Raw genomic sequence first — 19,549 nt, 5'->3', positions numbered from 1 at the left:
ATGCCTTTGCTTCACAGCTGGAACAGCTGCTGCGGAGCAGCAGTGACCAGGTGTCCCTGAGTCCTCAACAGGAGGGGCTGCTGCCCCTGCTTTCCCTGCTCTGAAGTATCTGGGGCTGTGAAGGTGGGGTCTGCCTAGCCTGGGGAGGGAATGGGCGCGGGAGCAGGCCCAGGGACCAGCAGGGAGGGAACGAACCCTTTCTGTTGGGCCAGAAGCCAGACTTCAGACCCAGTGAGCCGCGTCATCCCATCTCCTGGAAAATGTTGAAGAGATAAGAGCGGGTGGGGCACGCCGCGCTGGGAGAGAGCACTTGCCTAGCATGCAGTAGGCCCTGGGTTCAATCCCCAAGCCGAAATGGAAGAGACCTGTTGCTGACCACACCCGACAGCAGGCTGCAGGGGCAGCTGGCACAATTCTTGTCAGTGCTTACACAGAATAGAACCGTGTCCTTGGTGTGGCCATCAGTACCCGTTTGTGTGGGGTGTTGGAGTTTCCCATGCTCATGTCACTCCTGGGCCACTGGCTGCCCTCCTGTCCCCACCCCCCTGTGTGCCATTCTCTCTGTCCAGAGTGCCTTGGGCTGGGGAGATAGCTCAGTTGGTAGACTGCTTGCCTCACATGCACAAGGACCTGGGTTCAATCCCTAGCACAAAAAGAAAAAAGAAAAAAGAGAATGCCTTTCTCTCCGTTTTGCCCTACAAATGACCCCAGTTCATGATTCAGTTCTCAGCTCACGCGTGGCTTGCCTTACCCACAGTCAAGTCACACTACTGTATTTCTTCATTGTCCTTACCACTATCTGAAATTATCATCTTAAAACGCTTCACATTTTCTTCCACCCACCTCTGCCATCCCTCATTCACTCCGGGACATAAGTTCTTAGTCACTGCACCTCCAGTGAGCGCCTGGTCTAGGGCACTCCTAGTAGATGCTCAATAATGCTCGTAGAATGCATGAACCAATCCTCCGGCCTCCTCATCTCAGCCAGGCTTCGCCGTCCCCTTCATTCCAAGAGAGAAAATGATCATGCTCTTACTTTACGCCAGGCTCTGCCCTGCCTCCCCCCCCACACACCGCCCTCCTCCCCCTCACCAGGATTTCTCTTGGGAGATCCTGTCTCTCAGACTCCACAGGAGTGCCGGAACCAGAATGTCTCCCCAGGATTATTTTCAATGGTTTCCTGGGGTGTTCACCTGGGTAAGAATAAGGAAAGACAGGACACTCTAATCCTACTTATCTAAAACTATATAATCTTCCCCAATCATTTAAATGGTACCTGTGTCTCTAATTACAGAGCAGGCTGGGGGGACACAGGCACGACTTCCAGCCAACCTCAGGCGAAGGGGCACTTTGGTTCCTCCTGGGGGCCTTCAGGGACTCCAGCTTAGGAGCCAGAACTCCAGACACCTGCTGCCACGAGCTCATCCACAGCAGACCAGCCTGTTCGTCCAGCCAGTGACCACTCCCCTTGCCCTGAGAAGGATCAGCCACATTGTCAGTGTTTTCAGGGGTCCCCAGCTAGCCAGAAGTGATGCATTTGGGGAAAATACCCGAATTCCACCAGCCATTATTTCTTTTTTCACAGTGAACCCAGGGCCTCCTCACCCTGGCACAGTTCTAAAAGCAAACTGATGTCTTTTTGACCCACCCAACTTGTCCAAGTGCATTGCTGGTAAGCGAGTCCCCAAAGTGTGGGCTGTGATCTGGACTTCTTCCACTTCTTCGCAGAAGCGAACTCTGCAGGAGGCCCAGGAGCTAATAGTCATGTGACAGCCTGAAGGGTCAGAACTTCACTGTCCAGAACTGTGTCCACTGGGTCATGAAAAGAAGGAAAAGCCACCTGCCTACCTGGCTAGCAAACAACTGTTGTCACGGGTCATTGTGAGCCCTTCTCCCGTTTTGGCACTGAGAGAACAATTTTTGTGATACCCAGTGGCTTAGCTGCTATGACATCTCTACTTAAAGGCCTTTTGGTTCTTGAGCTCATTACCCAAACAAGGAGGACAAATTTAATCCGATAAATGACTTCTGGGCAGGAAACTGCGTGCCAGCCCTCCAAGGGTGTGCCTTTCTGAAACACCTCCATTTGTTCAGGTGCTCGGTGATTGTTTATCAGCCCTTTCAAGAGATTAAGTTGTACGCAGGGGCAGGCCACTTAGGTAATGGATCCAAGGGGACCTGGGAATGTCAGGTGCCTGTGGAATGTGCAGCCAGCCAGCACCTTCCCTCATCCAGACTCCACAGCAGCTGTTCTCCAACTTCCTGCTCTTCCGAACCATTGGTGATTGATGAGAGAGGTACTCACCTCGTTTCTTACTGTTCATGCATCCCTTCCACACACAGGAAATACAGTTCTTGTCCTAAGGAGTGTCATTGTGTGAGCGGGGGAGGGAGGTGGGGGGTTCATAGACATGTGCGCAAACAACAACTCTATCACAAGAGACTGGAAACAAGGGGGTAAGCACAACACTGTCCAGGGTGGTAACTGCTCCACCCTGAGGCTTCAGGAAGGTTTCCTGGAGGAGAGCTGAGAGCTGAGTTAAGCAGCTGAAATCGTCCCCATTGAGGGAAGGTCTCTGGAGGAGCCTGTGAAATGGAGTTGCTTGACTGGGTTTGGCAGTAAAGCTGGGAGAATAAAAATAACGGCTTCCTCATCAAGTTATGGGAACGCGGTTGGTAAAGCCTTCACAAGATGCTCATGTTCCAGGAACACCCTTATCAGTTGCAGGACGATGTTGCTCTAAGCCCCTTCCTTAAGCTGTCAGAGAACAGAGACTGGCAAGGAAGACTGGTTTGCAGAGGTCTCTTTAAAAGGGGAGGGGCGGTTCCTCAGGTCCCGCCCCCTTCTCATTAATATTGAGTTATCGTGAATATTGATGTGGGGGCGTGGCGCCTCGGCCAGCTGGGCTAACCAGCCAGGGGTTCCCGGTTTCACTGAGAAGAAAGTGACAGAAGCCGTGCAGAGGGAGACGCAGAGAAAGCGCCGCGGCCGGCAGCCACCCAGTCTCGGGGGAGCGCTGAGCTCCCCCGCCCCCGGCTCCCACCCGGTCCGGGGGGCTCCACCAATCCGCAGCCCCACCCCCGGGCTCCCCATGGAAGGCAGCTGTGCCCCGGGAGGAGCAGGAGGAGGAGTCGGCTAAATGCCCACGGTGCGCCCAGGGCCCCTGAGCCCAGCCCGCTCTGCGCCGCTGTCCTAAGGCCCCCGCGCCCCCGACCCGGGGCCGCGCCGCCTCCGCCCGCCCCTCCCCCGGGGCTTCGCCCGGGACCTGCCCCCCGCCCGCTCGCCCGCGCTCAGGCAGGAGCTCTGTGCTGGGCTCGCCGCCGCCCTGGAGTGAGGGAGCCCCGCCAAGGGGGTCCCCGGAGCCGGCCGCGATGGACGCCGTCTTGGAACCCTTCCCGGCCGACAGGCTGTTCCCCGGATCCAGCTTCCTGGACTTGGGGGATCTGAACGAATCGGATTTCCTCAACAATGCGGTAAGTGAAGGGTCTCCTTCCCACTGCACAACTCGGCGGCACTCGTCGCGGAGCGCCGGGGCCCCCAGAAAGACCAGACTACACACCATTTGGGCAGCAGCCAGGGAGGGGGCTGGGTGCAGGGTATCCTGGAGGGACACGTGCTTAGAGCTCTGAGATTTAGCGAGTAGGTCCCTCGACACCTCCCTTAACCCGGATCCTGAACCGGAGTCTGAAGCTTGGGCCAGGGCGCGCCGCTCCTAGGGGTTCACTCCGTGCATATATTGGCCTCCGCCTTCTAAGAGAAGAGGATTTCGAGGAGTCAGGGCACCAGATTCTGCAACATGAGCTTGAGAAACACCAATTCTGCCCCCACCCGTGTCTTCTAGCTGTCTCCTACCCGCCCCAGGGTTCTGGGACCTGGTCCCGTGCAAAGTGGCGGCCCCCCTTCTTGCGCCCCCTTTAGGGCTTCGGAGGCTTCTCTTCTGTATCTCCGCTGGGGGGCGCACAGGGGCGCGTTCAGAGGGCCGGAGACCCGATGCTCCTAGCGGGTCAGAGCCAGACCCAGGTTCTGAGCCAGACCCAGAAACAGAGGTGCTTCCTTGGCTGCCCCAAGGAATCAGGACCGAGGCCTCCAGAAAGGAACCTGAGTCTCAGGGTAACACAGGGTGATTGCTCAGGAGGGAGACCTTTCTCTCCATCTCTGTCTCGAGATCACTGCTCTCTGTCTCGGTTCCTCATGTCTCTGAAGAGTTTCCGTGTGTGTGTGTGTGTGTGTGTGTGTGTGTGTGTGTGTGTGTGTGTCTTTGTCCCTCTCCCCTGTCCCCTCTGATTTCATGACCATCTCTGTCTCTGGGCTTGTCTTTCTCCTTTCTTTCTCTTCCCCTCCCTCCCTAAGGAAACGTGGCTCTCTCTTTTCTTTCCTCCCTCCCTCCCTCCCTCTCTCAGGCTCAACCTTAGGCCTCCATGGGGGAGGCGCACGGGCTCAGTAAGGGAGAAAATATCTAGGTTCAGAAGGGCCTGCCCTGAAGTCAGGAATGTGGGGGACTTGGGGAGTCTAATGAGGCACCCCCCCCCAGCAGTGAACCACCAGTTGTGCCACACAAACACACTCATGCATTTACACACACACACTCACTCAACCCCTGGTCAAGCACATGAGGGCCTCCACCTGCTGGCCTTTACCTTCTCCGACTAAAATTAACTTGGTCAGACAAGAGCCAAGTCCTTGAAAGACTTGGGCATCTTGCACTTCCGTCTAAACTGTCCCAGGTGCCGACATTGATGTGGGCATACATTTCTAAGAGACAGGAACCTGAATTGGGGAGGCATGAGGTCTGAGGTCTCTCTGGTCTCCCTTATACAGCACATCTATGTCACCCACTCTCTTAGGAAGGCCCCTTGTCCCAATCAGACAAACAGGCTAAGAAGACAAAGAGAGAGGGCTTACACTGGGAAGAGAGGACTGGAGTCCAATCCTGCCTATGCTTCCTCTGTGAGCTTGGGCCATGTCTCCCACTTGCCCCCACCCAGGCCTCAGTTTCCTTGTCTGTAAAATGGGGAAAGATTGGGTCAAGACTTTCTAAACATAGTTCTGGTACCGCTCCTAGGAATCAAACAGCAGGGTTCTAGGGATCCACCCCCCCACACCTTGGTTCTGGCAAGAAATTTGGTAAGAACGAAGGGGTCTTGTTGGAACTCAGGCAATCTGGTCAAGGGGTGCCACTGAGCCCTCCTGCGAGCTCCCCTCAACCCTTGGCAGCTCCGTGCTGGGTTTTCTTCTGAATGGACTCTGCCCCGCCTGCAGCCTCTCTCTGCTACTCAGCCCTGCATCCCCAGCTGCTCCTCTGGTCCAGCACAGGAAAGGAGCCCTGATTGGATCGGACAGTGGTAACCAGCATGTGGACACTGGGGAGGGAAAGCACTGCTGGGGACACTCCTGCCCTGGTGCCTGGACAAGGCCAAGCCAGGCAGAAGAGAGGAAAGGGTTTCTAAGAGCACAGAGAAAGATCTCCCAGCTAGGATTCGGGACATTTGTGTCTGATTATACTTCTGCCACCAGCCAGCTGGGCAATTCAGACAAGTGGCTATTCTTCTGGGCCTCAGTTCCCTCATCTGAAAAATGGTATCAGAACCTTCCACATGGCATTATTTTTTTATTGTTGCATTATAATTATACATAATAGCAGGATTCATTATGCCATATGCATATATGCACATAATTTGCTGCATTCACGGCATTACTATAGAGATTTAGTGAAAAAAAAATTAAAGATTAATGAAGCCTAAGGCCTGGCATATAAGGGACCACAGACGAGTTGTTCCAGAGACCGGATGGGGGTGGTAGTGAGGTTCCAGGGGTTCCTTCTCTAAGGCTTCATTTCCATGCTAGGGTCCCTTCCAGCAGGTATCCCATAGCAACTCGGTCCCAACGCCCTCTTCATTCTGCAAGAGGACTGGAAAATGTTTCCAGAGGTGAGGATGGAAAGAAACAGTATAGGTACAAAAGATGAAGAAAAGTGTTTTCACTCTCCTTAAAAATCCAGATTTAGGCCATTAGGTCATGTGGAAAACCTGCGTGCACCGTTGCTCTAAAAACAAAAACCAAAATGCACGCTCACCTTGAAAACAGTCTGTGAGAAACACGGGCACGCGCAGGAGCCTTAACACACAGGGTCAAGGCGTGTGCCTTTGCAGCGCCTGAGGTGCTCTTCCTCCTGTGCATGATTCTCAACAGAGGCCCCTCGGAAGTGCCGCCCCTCCCGCCCCATGCGGGGGCTTCTCCTCCCTGCCCCTGGTCACTGTCCCACAGTTCCTGATGACCCTCTTCCACTATATCCTGTGATCAATCCTTCAGCCCCTTGGCATCCATAAGAGAAGGTCTGGGCTGAGAACTGGAGCAGAGGAGCAGAGGGGGAGCGGGTCGTGGTTCCAGGAAGTGGAGACACCAAGTGTGTGTGTCTTACCCACATCTTGCTAAAAGGAAGGAATGGCTGTTTCTCCAGAGGGGGCTGGCTCTGGATCCCAGAGGAGCGCCAGCTGGGAGGGTGTGGGGAGGTAAGGAGGAGGAGAAGGAAGAGTTCTGTTGTCTCGGAGGGGAGCAGCAGGAAGCCACAGGGATGTTTGCCCAGCACACTCATTCACCTCGAAGCAGCTGGGGAGCCAGGTGTGGGAATGGCGGAGACCCAGGGACCAGCCCAGGGGAAGGCAGCTGGGGGGGCTACAGCTGATTGCTGCTCCCCAGATCCCCAGCCTGGTTTCTCCTGAGAGGACTGGGGAAAGCAGAGAGCCACCCCCACCCCCAGCCTTTGGAGGATTTAGGGAGATTAGAGAAGTATGTGTGTTTGGATGTGCCTGTGTGGGTGGGCCTTTTACAGCCCTCAGAAGGGGAGGGTGTGTGTGTGTGTGTGTGTCTTTAAATTCTCAGGACAGGAAGGAGGACAGAGGGCCAGGGCACTCTGATCTCAAGAGTGGAATCCACTAGAAAAGAATGGATGAAGAAAAGCTAATGGAGGAGCCCAACTCTTAGGGCTCCTATTCAAAAAGCAAGACTTCCTCAGACACTCCTCCACCAAAACACTGAGTTTCAGGCATGGTCTCTTCTGTTTTGTTTTTGTCTCCACTGTTGAGGGACCAAGCTCCTCAAGGGCAGGGGCTTTGCTCTTTGTTCCCAGCACCTAGCACCCTTGATGGCTGGAGGTCTGCGTGAATAAATGAATGAATGAATGAATGAATGAATGAATGAGGTCCAGGCCAGACTCAACATTTTTTAGGGAAAAGAGAAGGGAGTGCTTAAGCCCATCTGCTCCTGGTCATCAGTGTCCTGCAGCTTCCACCATCTCTGAGATTCAGGAAGTGCTCTTCATAGTTTCCGATGAGTTGTCATTGCTGCATGGGCTCTGCAGCCCCTGGTCTAGGACAGACTAGAACTGGCTACCCCATAGAGGATTTGAACTTGTGGCTCAGATCTTACCTTTGAGTCTGGCTCTGGGGCTTTGTCTTCTTCAGTCTCCTCTTCCTTGACTTGCTCTAGGATTCTCAGTGCTCACCAGCTTAAAACTAGGCCTGGTTCAGTCCTACCCCAGGGCCTTTGCACATGTGGTTCCTGCCATCTGAAATGCTGCCCCCTGCATCCCCAGTCCATTCCATTGCAGCCTCCTGGTCTCAGCTCAAATATCACCTCTTTACAGATGCCTTCCCAACAACCTAAAATGGACATCCCCCCCGCATTATTTTCTGTCAATCCTTTGATTTCTTCAGTTCTTATCCAAGTTTGTAGTTATTTCATTGACTTATTGCCTCTTTCCTCCGTGAGAAAGTAAGCTCCAAACTTGTCAGTTTCATGCATTGCCCTAAACCTAGCGTAGTATGCTAATGCCAGACATAATAACACTCACCGTAATGCAATAAGTCAAGTCTACAATTTCCAAATCATGTAAAATATGGAGTTGTGTTTCTGTAGGATTAAAGGCAGTGTGTTTCAGGTGCTCTGTACTGTCACTGAAAACACAAAAGTAAACACCATAGTTTCCTGTGCACCAGGAGCCAAACCGGGAGCCCCTCAGGAGCATCAGGGGCCTGCCCTCCCTCCCAGTTCCGCAAAATAGGAGATTTGCCCACTTTTTTATTTTATTTTTTTTTTTATTTTTATTTTTTTATGAGAGGGGTCCTGAGCACAGAGCAGGAACCCAGTTTTGGACACATGGCAGAGGATACTTCTCTATTTAAGGATTTGCTGTATTTGTAGAGAAAATTACTTTTGGTTGGGTCAGCCACTGCAGAGGAAGGGAAAACTGTTAAAACAACAATGAACAGACCTGAGGGTTCAAGAGGGGCACTGCAATGCCAGAAGGGGCTCAGAGTCCTCAGGGTCACAGCCTGGCCACCCTGAGGGTGGTGGGGATGCTGGATTGTCCCCAAATCTGTGTGAGCCCAGCCCAGCACACCTCTGCCTTCCGGGGCACTAAAACACATGGCCATTCCTTCAGCCCCTGGACTCCAAAGGGACACTTTTGCAGGTGCCAGGGACACGTGGAAGAAGAAGGCATACCTGGCCCTCCAGACACTCACACTTGAAGGAGAAAGACGGGGAAGCAAAGAGTGTGGACACCTCAGTGGGCGCCATAATAGAGGAGACCCCCTGCTGGGGAGTCTGAGCCGAGAAAGAGGTCATGGAAGGTCACCCAAAGTGACCTCAGCACCCTCCCCAGTTACTCCTGGCCCCGATTTCAAAGGAGTTATTGGATGGAAGAACGGGGGCTGTGGCCTTTTCATGGAGCACGTGCAGGCATTACTGTCCCTGATGCAGAGACTTGGAAGGACCCCATTAACTCTGTCCAAGGGCAGGCGTCCTGTGGAGGGAGCAGAGGAAGAGAGAGAGAAAGACCTGGAAGCTAGCTTTCCCCACTCTTGTTCTGGTGTGAGCTTTGCCATCTAGGGAAAACTTGGGATCCCACACGTCAGAGGCTCCCGGCCTTCATCCTCACCTTCTGCTATTCTCAGGGCACAGTAGATAGCTGGCACTTTAGGGACGGAGCCAGAGTTCCTGGACAGACCCCCCATTGCATCCCCCACTTCTATCCACCTCAGGATGCGGCTCCCTGGTCCTTCTGGGAGTTCACACCTTTGCCCTCCACAGCTCCCAAGAGTCCCCAGGAAGGTCTACGAAGGACACCTCTGGCAGCGTGTCCTCCCCTTCCCATGCAGCATGCCTCTTGCAAGTCCTGGTACCCGGGCCCTCCCAGAGCATCTCTCTTTGGGACCTGGCTTGCCCTTGAACCTCCCTCGAGAAACCAGCTCCAGATGCTGAAGAACAGGCTGTTCTTCTGGAAGTCTCAGCGCTCCAGGGGGCAGGATAGAGGAGGAAGATTTGGGTGGAGTTTAGTCAAGACCATGAGCATTGCTCTGGCTGGAACTCTGTGTAACCCCCTTGAGCAGGCCAGGGGAAGCCAAAATAAGTGGCAGGACCCTGGACCAGGATTGGGGGAAATGTGGAAGTGGGACTCTCTGGTTCAGGAGAAACTGGGAGAGGCAGGATAAGGTCCAGAGTTCTGACCCTCGAAGGAAAAATGTCAACGGCATCGCTTTCCTTGGAAAGTCAAAGATCCTGATCCCCACAGCCTGGACACACCATGTCATAATGAGGTCAACTTGACTGCTAAGAGCATGAGTGAGCATCCCTGCCGCCAGCCCAGTGCCTCCTCCCCCAGCTCTCCAGGGACAGAGCCCTCACTGCTGCGTCCTTGGCCCTTGGCTCTTGGCCCAGAAGCCGTTTCACCCATCACAAAGAGGCTGACACATCTGGGCTGGGATGTGTGGTCCCACATAACAGCTGGACAGCAGCAGCCACTCCCTCCCTACCCCATCCAAGAGAAGAACAAAAATGAAAGCAGAAAAGGAGGGACCAGGCCCTTCAGGCCCTCACGGAGAACCGGGAGGCAGCTCCCAGGCAGTGGCTTGGGGGGCTCGCCTGCCCTCACTCCTCATCACCTGGGTTCCCCAACTCACTGTGTGAGCCTGGACGGGTCACTTCCCCTCTCTGGGCCTTGGTTACCCCATTGCTGAACTAGACTAGGGGCTCCGTGAAGGTAGGGAGTATCAGTTCACTGTCTTTGGCTATTCTCTAGCTGTAGCTCTAGTGACGGGGTGTTCAGGAAATGTTTATGTCTTGGCTGGGTGGATGGAAGCAGGAGGGAGGGAGGAAAGGTGGATCGCAGAGGGATGAATGGATGCCTCGGCAAATGTGGACGGAAGGGTGGAATGGGTGGGGCTGAGAGATGGTTGGTAGGTGGGCAGGTGAACAGTGAAAGAAAGAAAGGGCACTTTCGTACTTCCAGCTCTGATGGTCCTTTTTATTTTTTTACATAGTTTTAGTTGTAGATGGACCTGATGCCTTTATTTATTTATTTTGATGTGGTGCTGAGGATCCAACCCAGTGCCTCACACGTGCTAGGCAAGTGCACTGCCACTGAGCCACAACCCCAGCCCTGATGGTCCTTTTTTTAAAGGTATATTTTATTCATTCATTCATTCATTCAAGTGGTGGATCTCAACAATCCCACCTTTACCTTGCACTTGATCCTGATGGCCTTTCCTATTATGAAATATATTGTGTGCTAAGAGAAGATATAAAATGCATATCTCTGCACTGTAAGCTATGATAAAATGAGAACCTGGGAACCATTACTCAGCTTAAGAAATAGAACCAGTTCTGAATATCTTGGGCTCTCAAAGCCACTTGAATTTGGGCAAGAGGTGAGCAGTACACCCTGAATCCACCCATTCCGGGCAGATTCGGAACAGGAAAGTCCTGAGACTGGGCACCTCCTTCCAGCCCACCCTGAACAGCCTGGCAGGTGCGAGGTCAGAGGCAAAGAGCTGGCAGGGTGGGATGTACCAAAGTGGGTTGGAGTGGGGTGGCCATCAGCGACCACTCTGGTACTGCACAACCCCAGGAGGGCGTTCTGGCTCTCCCCACCCTGGGTCTGTGTCAGCGTGGCAAGTGCCTTTCCCCCTTTAAATTTATTCTTCATGCCTAAAGTTGGGAAGATGGTAAAACAGAGTTCTTGGAAGGAGTCCATTAGAAATCCTCCCTAGGGCTTAGAACAAGGCCTGGTGCACTGTAAGCCCTCTGCAGGCAGCAGCTGCTGCTATTATTCTGTCACTGTCACTGCCTGAAAGGAAGGTCTTCAGCATTGGACAGCATGTAGACGACAGCCCTACAAGATGCCCTGATCACAGGGATCTTATTTTTCTATTTCTGCAGGTGACCCTTTTTTAAAGCCCCCAAAACCTCCAGGTCCCTTCTCAGTGCTCTGTGTTCCTGGGCGTCAGGAGAGGAACAGCCAGGGAAGGAGCAAAACAGGGGCCCTCGGTGTGGATCCCACACATGGACTGGTGGGCCCATATTTTAAACCTGGTCTTTTACTGGGTGCTGTACTAGGTGCTGGGAGGGGGCGGCAGGATTGTTTCTTCAGCACCAGGGTTGTTGTAGCCCCATGATGACTGTGTGCCTCAGCTACCGCACCCACAGAGTGAGGCACTCACAGTACCTACCTCATCTTCTGAAGCTTAAATGAGATCCTGCCTGCGAGGAAACTAGAACAGAACCCAGCCCATAATTATTAGCTACTATTACTATTATCATTATCATTACTACTAGGCATGGTATGTGCTAGGCCCTGTCTGAGGTCCTACAGAGGGTTCAAGGATGGAATCTGTCCTACATCCTATCCTCAAGAAAGTTAAAGTTAAACTGGATGCAGTGGCACATGCCTATAATCTTAGTGATTCAGGAGACTGATGCAGGAAGATGGCAAGTTCAAGGCCAGCCTGGGCTACTTAGTGGACCTTGTCTCAAAATAAAATCTAAAAAGGGCTGGAGATGTAGCTCGGTGGTAAAGCGCTTGCTTAGCACGTGGAGTCCCTAGGCTTAACACCAAGTGCAGGAGTGGGGCAGTGTTTAAAGTTTGGAAGGAGAAGTGGGTCCCCTTGTGCATAGAATTCAAGACGTAATTTTAACCAGTGACCCAGTAGTCTGCAAATGCTCCGGTAGTTATAAGAGGAAGAGGACTCTTCAAACTGGGCCATCAGGACAGGCTTCCTGGAGGATGCAGTGTGGGCTGGACCTTAAAGGATGGAAGGAGTTGGAACTAGGAGATCGAGGGCAAAGCTTTCCCAGCACCAGGATGTCCGTGGCAAAGTCCCTGCAGCAAAGAAGATCCCAGCAGGGTTAAGGAGCTGGGAGTGGTCGGTCCAGCTAGGCTGGAGGGAGGAGAAGATGAGGGGGCTCTTACTGCAGGGGCAAGTTAGGATCAGGGTACGACAGACCTTGAATGTCATGTGAGGGAGCTGGGGCTTTTTTCAGTGGGCAAGAGGGAGCCCGTGATAGTTCTGGAACGGACAAGGTAGTGGTGGACCCCAGCTCCTCTGAGCGGTCTCGGTGCTGGCATTAGGGGTGTCTCTGCTGTCAACCCGTCTGGACAACCAGGGACTCTTCCCAAGGGGAGACAGCACTGTGGGCTTTCCCAGAGCCCAGGGCAACCTGAGGCAGTGGCCGGCCCCAGCCCCTTTCTCTCCTCCATTCCCACCCCATGCCCTGATGTGACTCACGCTGGGCCAGGAGCACCGGTTCCCTGTGGCTCTTTCCTCCTAGCACTCAGAGCCAGGCGGCTTGGGGAGGAAGGAAGGGCTGTCCCTCTTTGGCGCTGGGATCCCCCGCCTGAACCATGTCCTGACCCCTGGCCCAACCCTAGCACCCTGATAGGGTTCCCCAAGTCCCTGTAATAGCTCAGGACCCTCCACTATCAGGCAAAGCGTGTTCCATTAACCCCAGGGCCTAGAAGGATCTGAACCCCCTTCTTGGGCCCAGCCCAGCCTGGCACCCTACCTCCTTGGCCCTCCAAGCCCTCAGCTGGGAGAAGATGCCCAGAGCGAGCCCCTCTCAGTCCTCCCAGGGAGGAGGCCCAGTCCTGCCCTCTGCCCCAAAGCCTTCACCCCTTTCTCTCCAGGGCTGCAAATGAGTTCCACATTTGGGATCTGGCCCGCTCTATCAGAACTCTCCGCTCCCATCTCCCTCCACCCCACACAGTCATTCCGGGGTCTGCGGTAGGGGAAGGTCTCCTGCCTCTGACAGCCCCTTCAGAGGACTGAGAGGGAGCTGGACTGTGGCCAGGGGCCCGAGGGAGGGACGGTGGACACCAAGGCCCCCTCCAGCCCAGGCAGGATTCGAGGGGAAGGGCTGGGGGAGGAGCCGAGGCAGAGTCAGAGCAAAGCAGATGAGGGATGCGGGGTTGGGGGTGGTGAGGGAACTCGAGAGGTAGTTCCCAGCTCAGCACATTCCTGAGACATCTGGACGTGCTGGAAGGGCCCCAGCTGGCCCACAGGGCTGTGGCTCGAGCTTCTCCAGTCTGTGATGTCAGGACCCAGCACTCCCTGCTCCTCTGAGTCCCCTGGCCTGGGGTCCACCTTGGGGCCCAGTACTAAGAATGGTGTCCCCAGATCCCTCACCCTCAGTGGGAAAGGCAGAATCCCTGGGACATCAGAGGAAAGGCCTGAGCCAGAGGTGGGCCTGGGCAGGGTGACAGGAGGCCAACACAGAAGACAGGGGATTTGTCCATCTGACTGACTCAAGAAAATTCTTCTCTGGGCTAACGCCAGCCCCTCCCTTCTCCTTGGAAAGGAGATAGAGACAAATGAGCCCTCTGGAAAGAGCTGCTGACCGTGAGCTGTGTGATCCTGGGCAAGTCCACTCCCATCCCTGGCCTTCAGTTTTCCTCCTCTATGATAATAATCATAGTTACATTGAATGAGAGCCTTCTATGTGCCCTGCATTGTTTAAAGCATTTTACAAATGTTCCCTCAATTTATCCTCACAACTTGATAGAATAAATGTAAGTATTTCATAGCCGAGACTAAGGTTCAGAGAGGTTAAATAACCTGTCCAAGGCTGCACAGCATGTAGTAGAGCCAGCTTAGAAGCAGGTCTGCCACCTCCCTTGCTCATAACCATTGGACTATATTGCTCCTGCCAATAAGAGGAAGAAGATCTAATGGTGCTCTAAAATTGTAATGATTTTTTTTGGCCATCCTGGGGCTCTTCAAGAAGGACAGGGGCAGGCACTCGTCACACACTGGGTGGGGGGAGGAGGCAGGGGTAGCTAGCTTTGGAGCATCTGGTGGGTCAAGAGTCTTTGGAGGCCGGAGAGGTCCATCCGGACCCTAGGGGTTAGAGTCACAGCCTGATCCCCAGTTGAGCCCAGGGGTCCCACACCTTCCCTGAAGGACTGGAGTAAATAAGGAGAGAGAATACCACTTCTTCCAAAAATAAAACCCAAGGACAAGTCAGACAGGCTGGGACCGTGAGGAAGCCAGAGGCCCAGCACTGAGTGCACCAAGGAGAGGGACGAGGCCAAGGGAATTCCAGCCCGAGCCAGGCGGCAGGCTCCAGCCGAGCAGGTCTTCCAGCTGGCCAGGGCCCCAGAGCAGCTCCGGCTGGCTGGCCATTGGGCCCAGTTTATACCGTAGGCCTGGACTGAGCCTGAGGCTAGCTCCTCAGCACTGAGTGGGTCTGTGCTCCTCTGGTAGCTGGTCTGGCTGGGGCTTAGAAACAAAGAGCCTTCCTAGGCACGAATGACCTGGAGAATGGGTATAGCAGCCATACCAGGGAGGAGCTGAGGGAAGAAGGCCAAGCAAATGGAAATTCTGCCTGGAGCAGGAGCAAGCTGGCCTGGGAGCAAAACGTAGGACAGTCATTCCTGGAGGCTCTGCTGCAGAAAAAGGGCCTCGGACCCTCAGCTGACTGACATTCCTTCACTGACCCAGTCAGTCAGCAAATGTCTGAGGCCTACCTGAGTACCCTAGGCTTTGGAGATAAGAACAAGAATTGAACACAAGACAGAGGCAATGTAAGTGGATCACTTCAAGTTATACTAAGGAACTTGGTCTCCATCCTAAGGGCAGTTTGGAGTCATCAATGGAGGTTGAGCAGGGAAATGACATGGTCATTTTAGGATTTTAGAAGATCCTTCTTAATGCAGCTCTTTGAAACATGGATTCACCTCCATAAGTGAGGCAGTCGTGCCATTAGTTAGGAAGTCTTTCAAGAGCAGGAATCAGACCTGTTCATCTCTGGGCACACAGTAGGTGCTCAGCAAATACCATACTGATGATGGATACATGAATGCAGCAGATCGCCCTTATTCTCCAGAGGCCCCCCAGTGCCAGCCCTGGCACTCTGTTTCCAGTGTCCTGAGCTGTCCCACAAAGATCCTCTGGCCACTATATATGGACCAACGTCTCCAGCAGCCAGACCATGGGCTGCTATGCTCTCAGTGGTGCCAGTCACAGCTAATCCCAACCCAGGGCAGCAGCACTCGCTGCCATGGCTTCCTCCTGCCCAGACAGTGCCTGGCGCCCGCCCCAGGGTTGGGCCACAGCACATAGGCAGCCTGGTCAAAAGATGCCAGGGGTTGGCTGAGAACCCGAGGGACCTGTGGCCTGGCCAGGACAGGGTAACTGGTGTGAGGAGAGGGACCCAGAGGCTTAGACTCCAGGGCCGGGGGTGCAGAGACACACATCCTCCCCAGGACTCTCCGCTCTGCACAGAGGCAGCCCACAGTGGGTGCCAGCCTGCCCTTTTCTGGTTCCTTTCCTTTTCCCAGCACGCACTCACACACACACACACACACACACACACACACACACACAAAACAAAAACAAAAAACCCCACCTCAATCCCCATGCTGGCCCCTCCTCCAGTCCCAGCTCTCACTGTCCCAGCCCCAGGCAAGCCTGAGACTCCCAAATTTCCTTTGCTGGGTCTCACATGACATCGTCATCTCGACCCGTGGCTTGGCACAATCAGCATTTAGCTCTGTGATCATATGAAATGTTGCTGTGTTTGTGTGAAACTGACCACGACTGTGCCTTTGTGAAGCCATGTCTGGAGTGACTGCGTGTGCATGTCTGTTGGGTCTGTTTGTCTGTTTGTGTGGTGCTGGGAATGGAACCCAGTGCCTCCTGCGTGCTCAGCAAGTGCTCTGCCACTCAGCCACACCCCCAGCCAGAGTGTGCCAGTTTGAAAGGTGTTATTCTGATCACATCTGATGAGTGTCCTTGTTGGGTCTGTGTCCATGCTTGACAGTGTGTGAGCCTGTGAGGGTGTGTGTACGTGTGACAGCATGGAAGTATCTGAATGTGGCAATGGGTGTGTTTGTCTTTCATTGTTTGGTGTCAGAGAAATGGAGATTCCCTAGTAAAAGGACCCTCCCAGCCCGTGTCTGTGTAGCATGGCACACGCATGTGCATGCATATACATGCACACACAGAAGCATTCCTGCTTATTTGGATTTGGGCATGCGGTGAACAGTTCAGTAGGGAGAAAATGTGAAACCTCAGCATCTGCCTTCCCTGGGCCTGTGGGGAGTGGAGGGTGAGAGCGAGGTTGGAGGTTGGAAGGATGTGCTCCCCTTCACCCCCATGTCTTGCCAGGACACACAGGGAGGGCTGGCTCACCCCTTCCAGTTCACAAGAGGCCAGGGAAGAAAGAGCCCACTCTTCAGTAGGGACATTGAGGATAACTCATGAGGACTCTGGGACCCAGAGAGGTAGCACTACCTGACCCTGCCCAGGTCTCAGAGCAAAGCTGGGTCTTAAACTGGGACCTTCAGTGTCTGACCCCAGTCCCTTTCCCTTCATGGAATAACCTTACAGTCTAACTCTGGGAAGACATGGTCATGTGTGTCTTGGGACCCCCCAAGTACTTACATGGTGATATGATGCTGCTTAAGAACAGGAAAGGTCTGCTGACAACTGAGAACCCAGGGGCCCACCTACTCCCCACTCTCCCTTGACCCTAACCCCCACACAAACACACTCTGGGCACAGCAGTGACTCAGAGTGGTGGCCCTTCAGTCTGAAATGGGGGCAATTTTCTAGTGACCACGAAGCAAGTAACCGTCCGGGAATGTACGGGTCAGTGAGCTTGGGGAAGGGGGGATGTCTGTGGGCCCAGCTGCGGGGGAAGGAAAGGGGGAAATGTGAGAGGACTCTCCTCCCATCTCTCCCCAGAGCTCACTTTCTCGGAAGGAATGTTCGGGCTTGGGATTCCCCCCACCCCTTATCCCACAGCTCATACTGGACCCACTCCGGTCTCCCCGCCTCCCCCTACAAGCACAGACTGGAGTACCCTGGGCCGAGGGGAGGGGCAGAAGCCCGGGATGGGGGTGCAGGCGCCAAGGAGCTAGCGATCTGAAGAAAGGGGGCTGCTTCAGGTCGGGAAGGGCTCTTCTCCCGCACACACGCTCGCCAGCAAACATCTGCCCCACAGAGCTTTGCCCCGTCTGCACTGACCCCAGTAAGGGATTAAAGGAGGGAGCAGGGAGAGGAGCCACAGCCAATACTAAAACCGCCCCGAGAATGCCACTTCTCCTCCACCAGGGTCAGAGACCCCACTGCCCCATCAGAGCGCCCACAGTAGGATTATTCGAAGATGAGAGGAAGGAGCTGAGCCGGAAGAGCAGCGAAGGGTCTTAAAAATTGGGGCCTGGCCCACTCCGAGCGTGGCCAGAGGAGGAGACCCTCCCTCTCCATCAGCCCCTCCCCGCAAGACGGGGGCGGGGCTTTGCAACAGATAAGGGTGTTGGGACACTGTGGGACTGCCGTTTTTGCCACTGCCCCAGACGCGGAAGGAAATAGGCGGGTCCCGGGCCACCCTTCCCTGCTCCATTGCCGGGGGAGGCAGCTCAAGCCCGGGACCCCCCTTTCGGCGACCCTGCGTTGCTCCCGCGCCCTCCCGCCCGCCGCAGGCAGAGGCTCGCAGCCTCCTCCCATTGGCCAGGAGCTCTGCGGCTCTCGCCAATGAGCAGGCCGGATTCCGGTGGGGGTGCCCCGCCCCCCGCGAGTGCGCCCGGGTTAACCATTTGTGGGCCGCTCGCAATAGACGGGACCCGGATCTTCTCTAAAATTTAAAGGGGGCGTGCAGCTGAGCCCCAGCGCGGGGAGGAGGTGCAGTCGAGAGGCGGGATGCGTGGGTCTGGGAGCCGGAGAGCTCCGGACCTCTCCTGCAAGAGAGTGGAGCCGGCGCCGGCTCCGCGTGGCAGCTGAGAAGGAGCTTATATTGGCACGACTGTAGGAAAAAGACTTTAATGAGGAGGGAAACAAACCATAATGTTTCCCTCTCTGGCTTCCCACCCCCGTTGCTTGGAAAGGCACCCCCATAGAACGCTCACCCCTAGTAAAACCCTATCCCGTTCCGAACGTCGATGCACGACCCTCTGTTGTGGACTCCCGGCCTCTGGCCTCTCCCTCCCCCGCCTGCCCCCCCACCCCACCCCACCACCGCCCCAGTTTCCATGGACAATCTAAACCTGAACTTTTCGTGTGTGTGAACACCGAAGGAGGGCTGGATGGGGGCGGGTACAAGGGGCTGGGCTGGGGATGGGAAGGTCTGAAGTCTCCAAAGTGGGCTTTCCAGGAATGGGGGAGGTGGTTGCAGAAGTGAACAGCCACAAGGGGAAGACCCTTGTACTATGCCCCCAGAACTATGCCCTCCCCTCAGCGTTACCAACTTGGCCTGTGACTCTAGGTAGATGACTTTCCCTCTCTGGACCTCAATTTTCTTATTAGCAAATGCAAGGGTTGGGCACCAGGGGTGGTGGGGCAGGTCTGTAATATCAGTTATTTGGGAAGTTGAGGCAGGATTGCAAGTTCGAGGCCAACCTCAGCAATTTAGCGAGATCCTGTCTCACGAAAGGGCAGCGGGGAGGGGCTGGAGATGTTGGTGACTATGCACCTCTCTGTTCAATTCCCAGTACCAAAATAATAATAATAATAATAATAAAATGAGGAATGGGATGAGATTTCTCAGGTCCCTCTGCCTCTATATTGTAACTACTGAGCTGCTAAGAGGCTGGGCACCATATTAAAGTGGAGCTACAAAACCCTGACAGCAGTGCTCCCATAAGGGACAGGTGGGCCTCGGGGTAATGGACTTGACCACCATCCACCCAACACCTAAGGAAGCCCTAAAGAAGGAGGCCCAGAGCCTCTGAGTGGCCTCCACCCCAACACTGCCTGCCCCTTGGCCGCCCTCCTCTTCCACTTGGCACCCACTGCTCTGGAAGCTCCAAGTCGCTGGGCTCTGGCTGCTGTTCTAGCAGGTGGGATGGGGGCGTCTTGAAAAAAACAGGGCCGACTGAGCTCCCTCAGTAGGTTCCGGTTGGCACCCCAAAGAGGAGAACCTGCCTGGAGCCAGGGCCTTCAGGGACCAGTGCCCAGACTGGAGGAAACTCTGTCCTCTCTCGGGCCCCTGGGAAGGGGCTTGGCAAACCCTTATCGCCTGAGAAGCAGCTGCTGGAGAAATACCTTAGCAGCTGACTCACACTCTCCCCACTCACAACCCCCTCCCTCTGGGGCCACCGCAGGCCTGTAAGAGACCCTGAGGGGAGGGCTTGGAGGAAGCACCCAGCTGGGCTGGTCCTGCTCTGCCTAGGATGTGACTTGTACCACCCTGGCTCTGACTGGGTGGTTGGAGGGCAGAGGCTTCTGTCTGGGGTCACAGTTACTCTGGTTCAGCAGAGAACCTCCTGGTACTGCT

At 54.7% G+C, this 19,549-nt stretch overlaps 1 protein-coding gene across 2 annotated transcripts in view; it reads left to right on the top strand.

Moving 5' to 3' along the window:
* Window positions 1-2,920: 2,920 nt before the first annotated feature.
* Creb3l1 (cAMP responsive element binding protein 3 like 1) overlaps window positions 2,921-19,549 on the top strand; it is a 34,237-nt gene continuing 17,608 nt past the window's right edge. For both annotated transcript variants that reach the window (XM_047517538.1, XM_047517539.1), the window contains exon 1: window positions 2,921-3,474. In XM_047517538.1, coding sequence (XP_047373494.1) covers window positions 3,373-3,474 — 102 coding nt within the window. In that variant the 5' untranslated portion in view covers window positions 2,921-3,372. The remainder of the gene's footprint in view (window positions 3,475-19,549) is intronic.

Source organism: Sciurus carolinensis, chromosome 11 (genome assembly GCF_902686445.1).
Source record: "Sciurus carolinensis chromosome 11, mSciCar1.2, whole genome shotgun sequence".
Classification (NCBI taxonomy): Eukaryota; Metazoa; Chordata; class Mammalia; order Rodentia; family Sciuridae; genus Sciurus; species Sciurus carolinensis.
The sequence above is the reverse complement of the archived record's forward strand: the minus strand, read 5'-3'. Positions and strand labels throughout refer to the sequence as shown.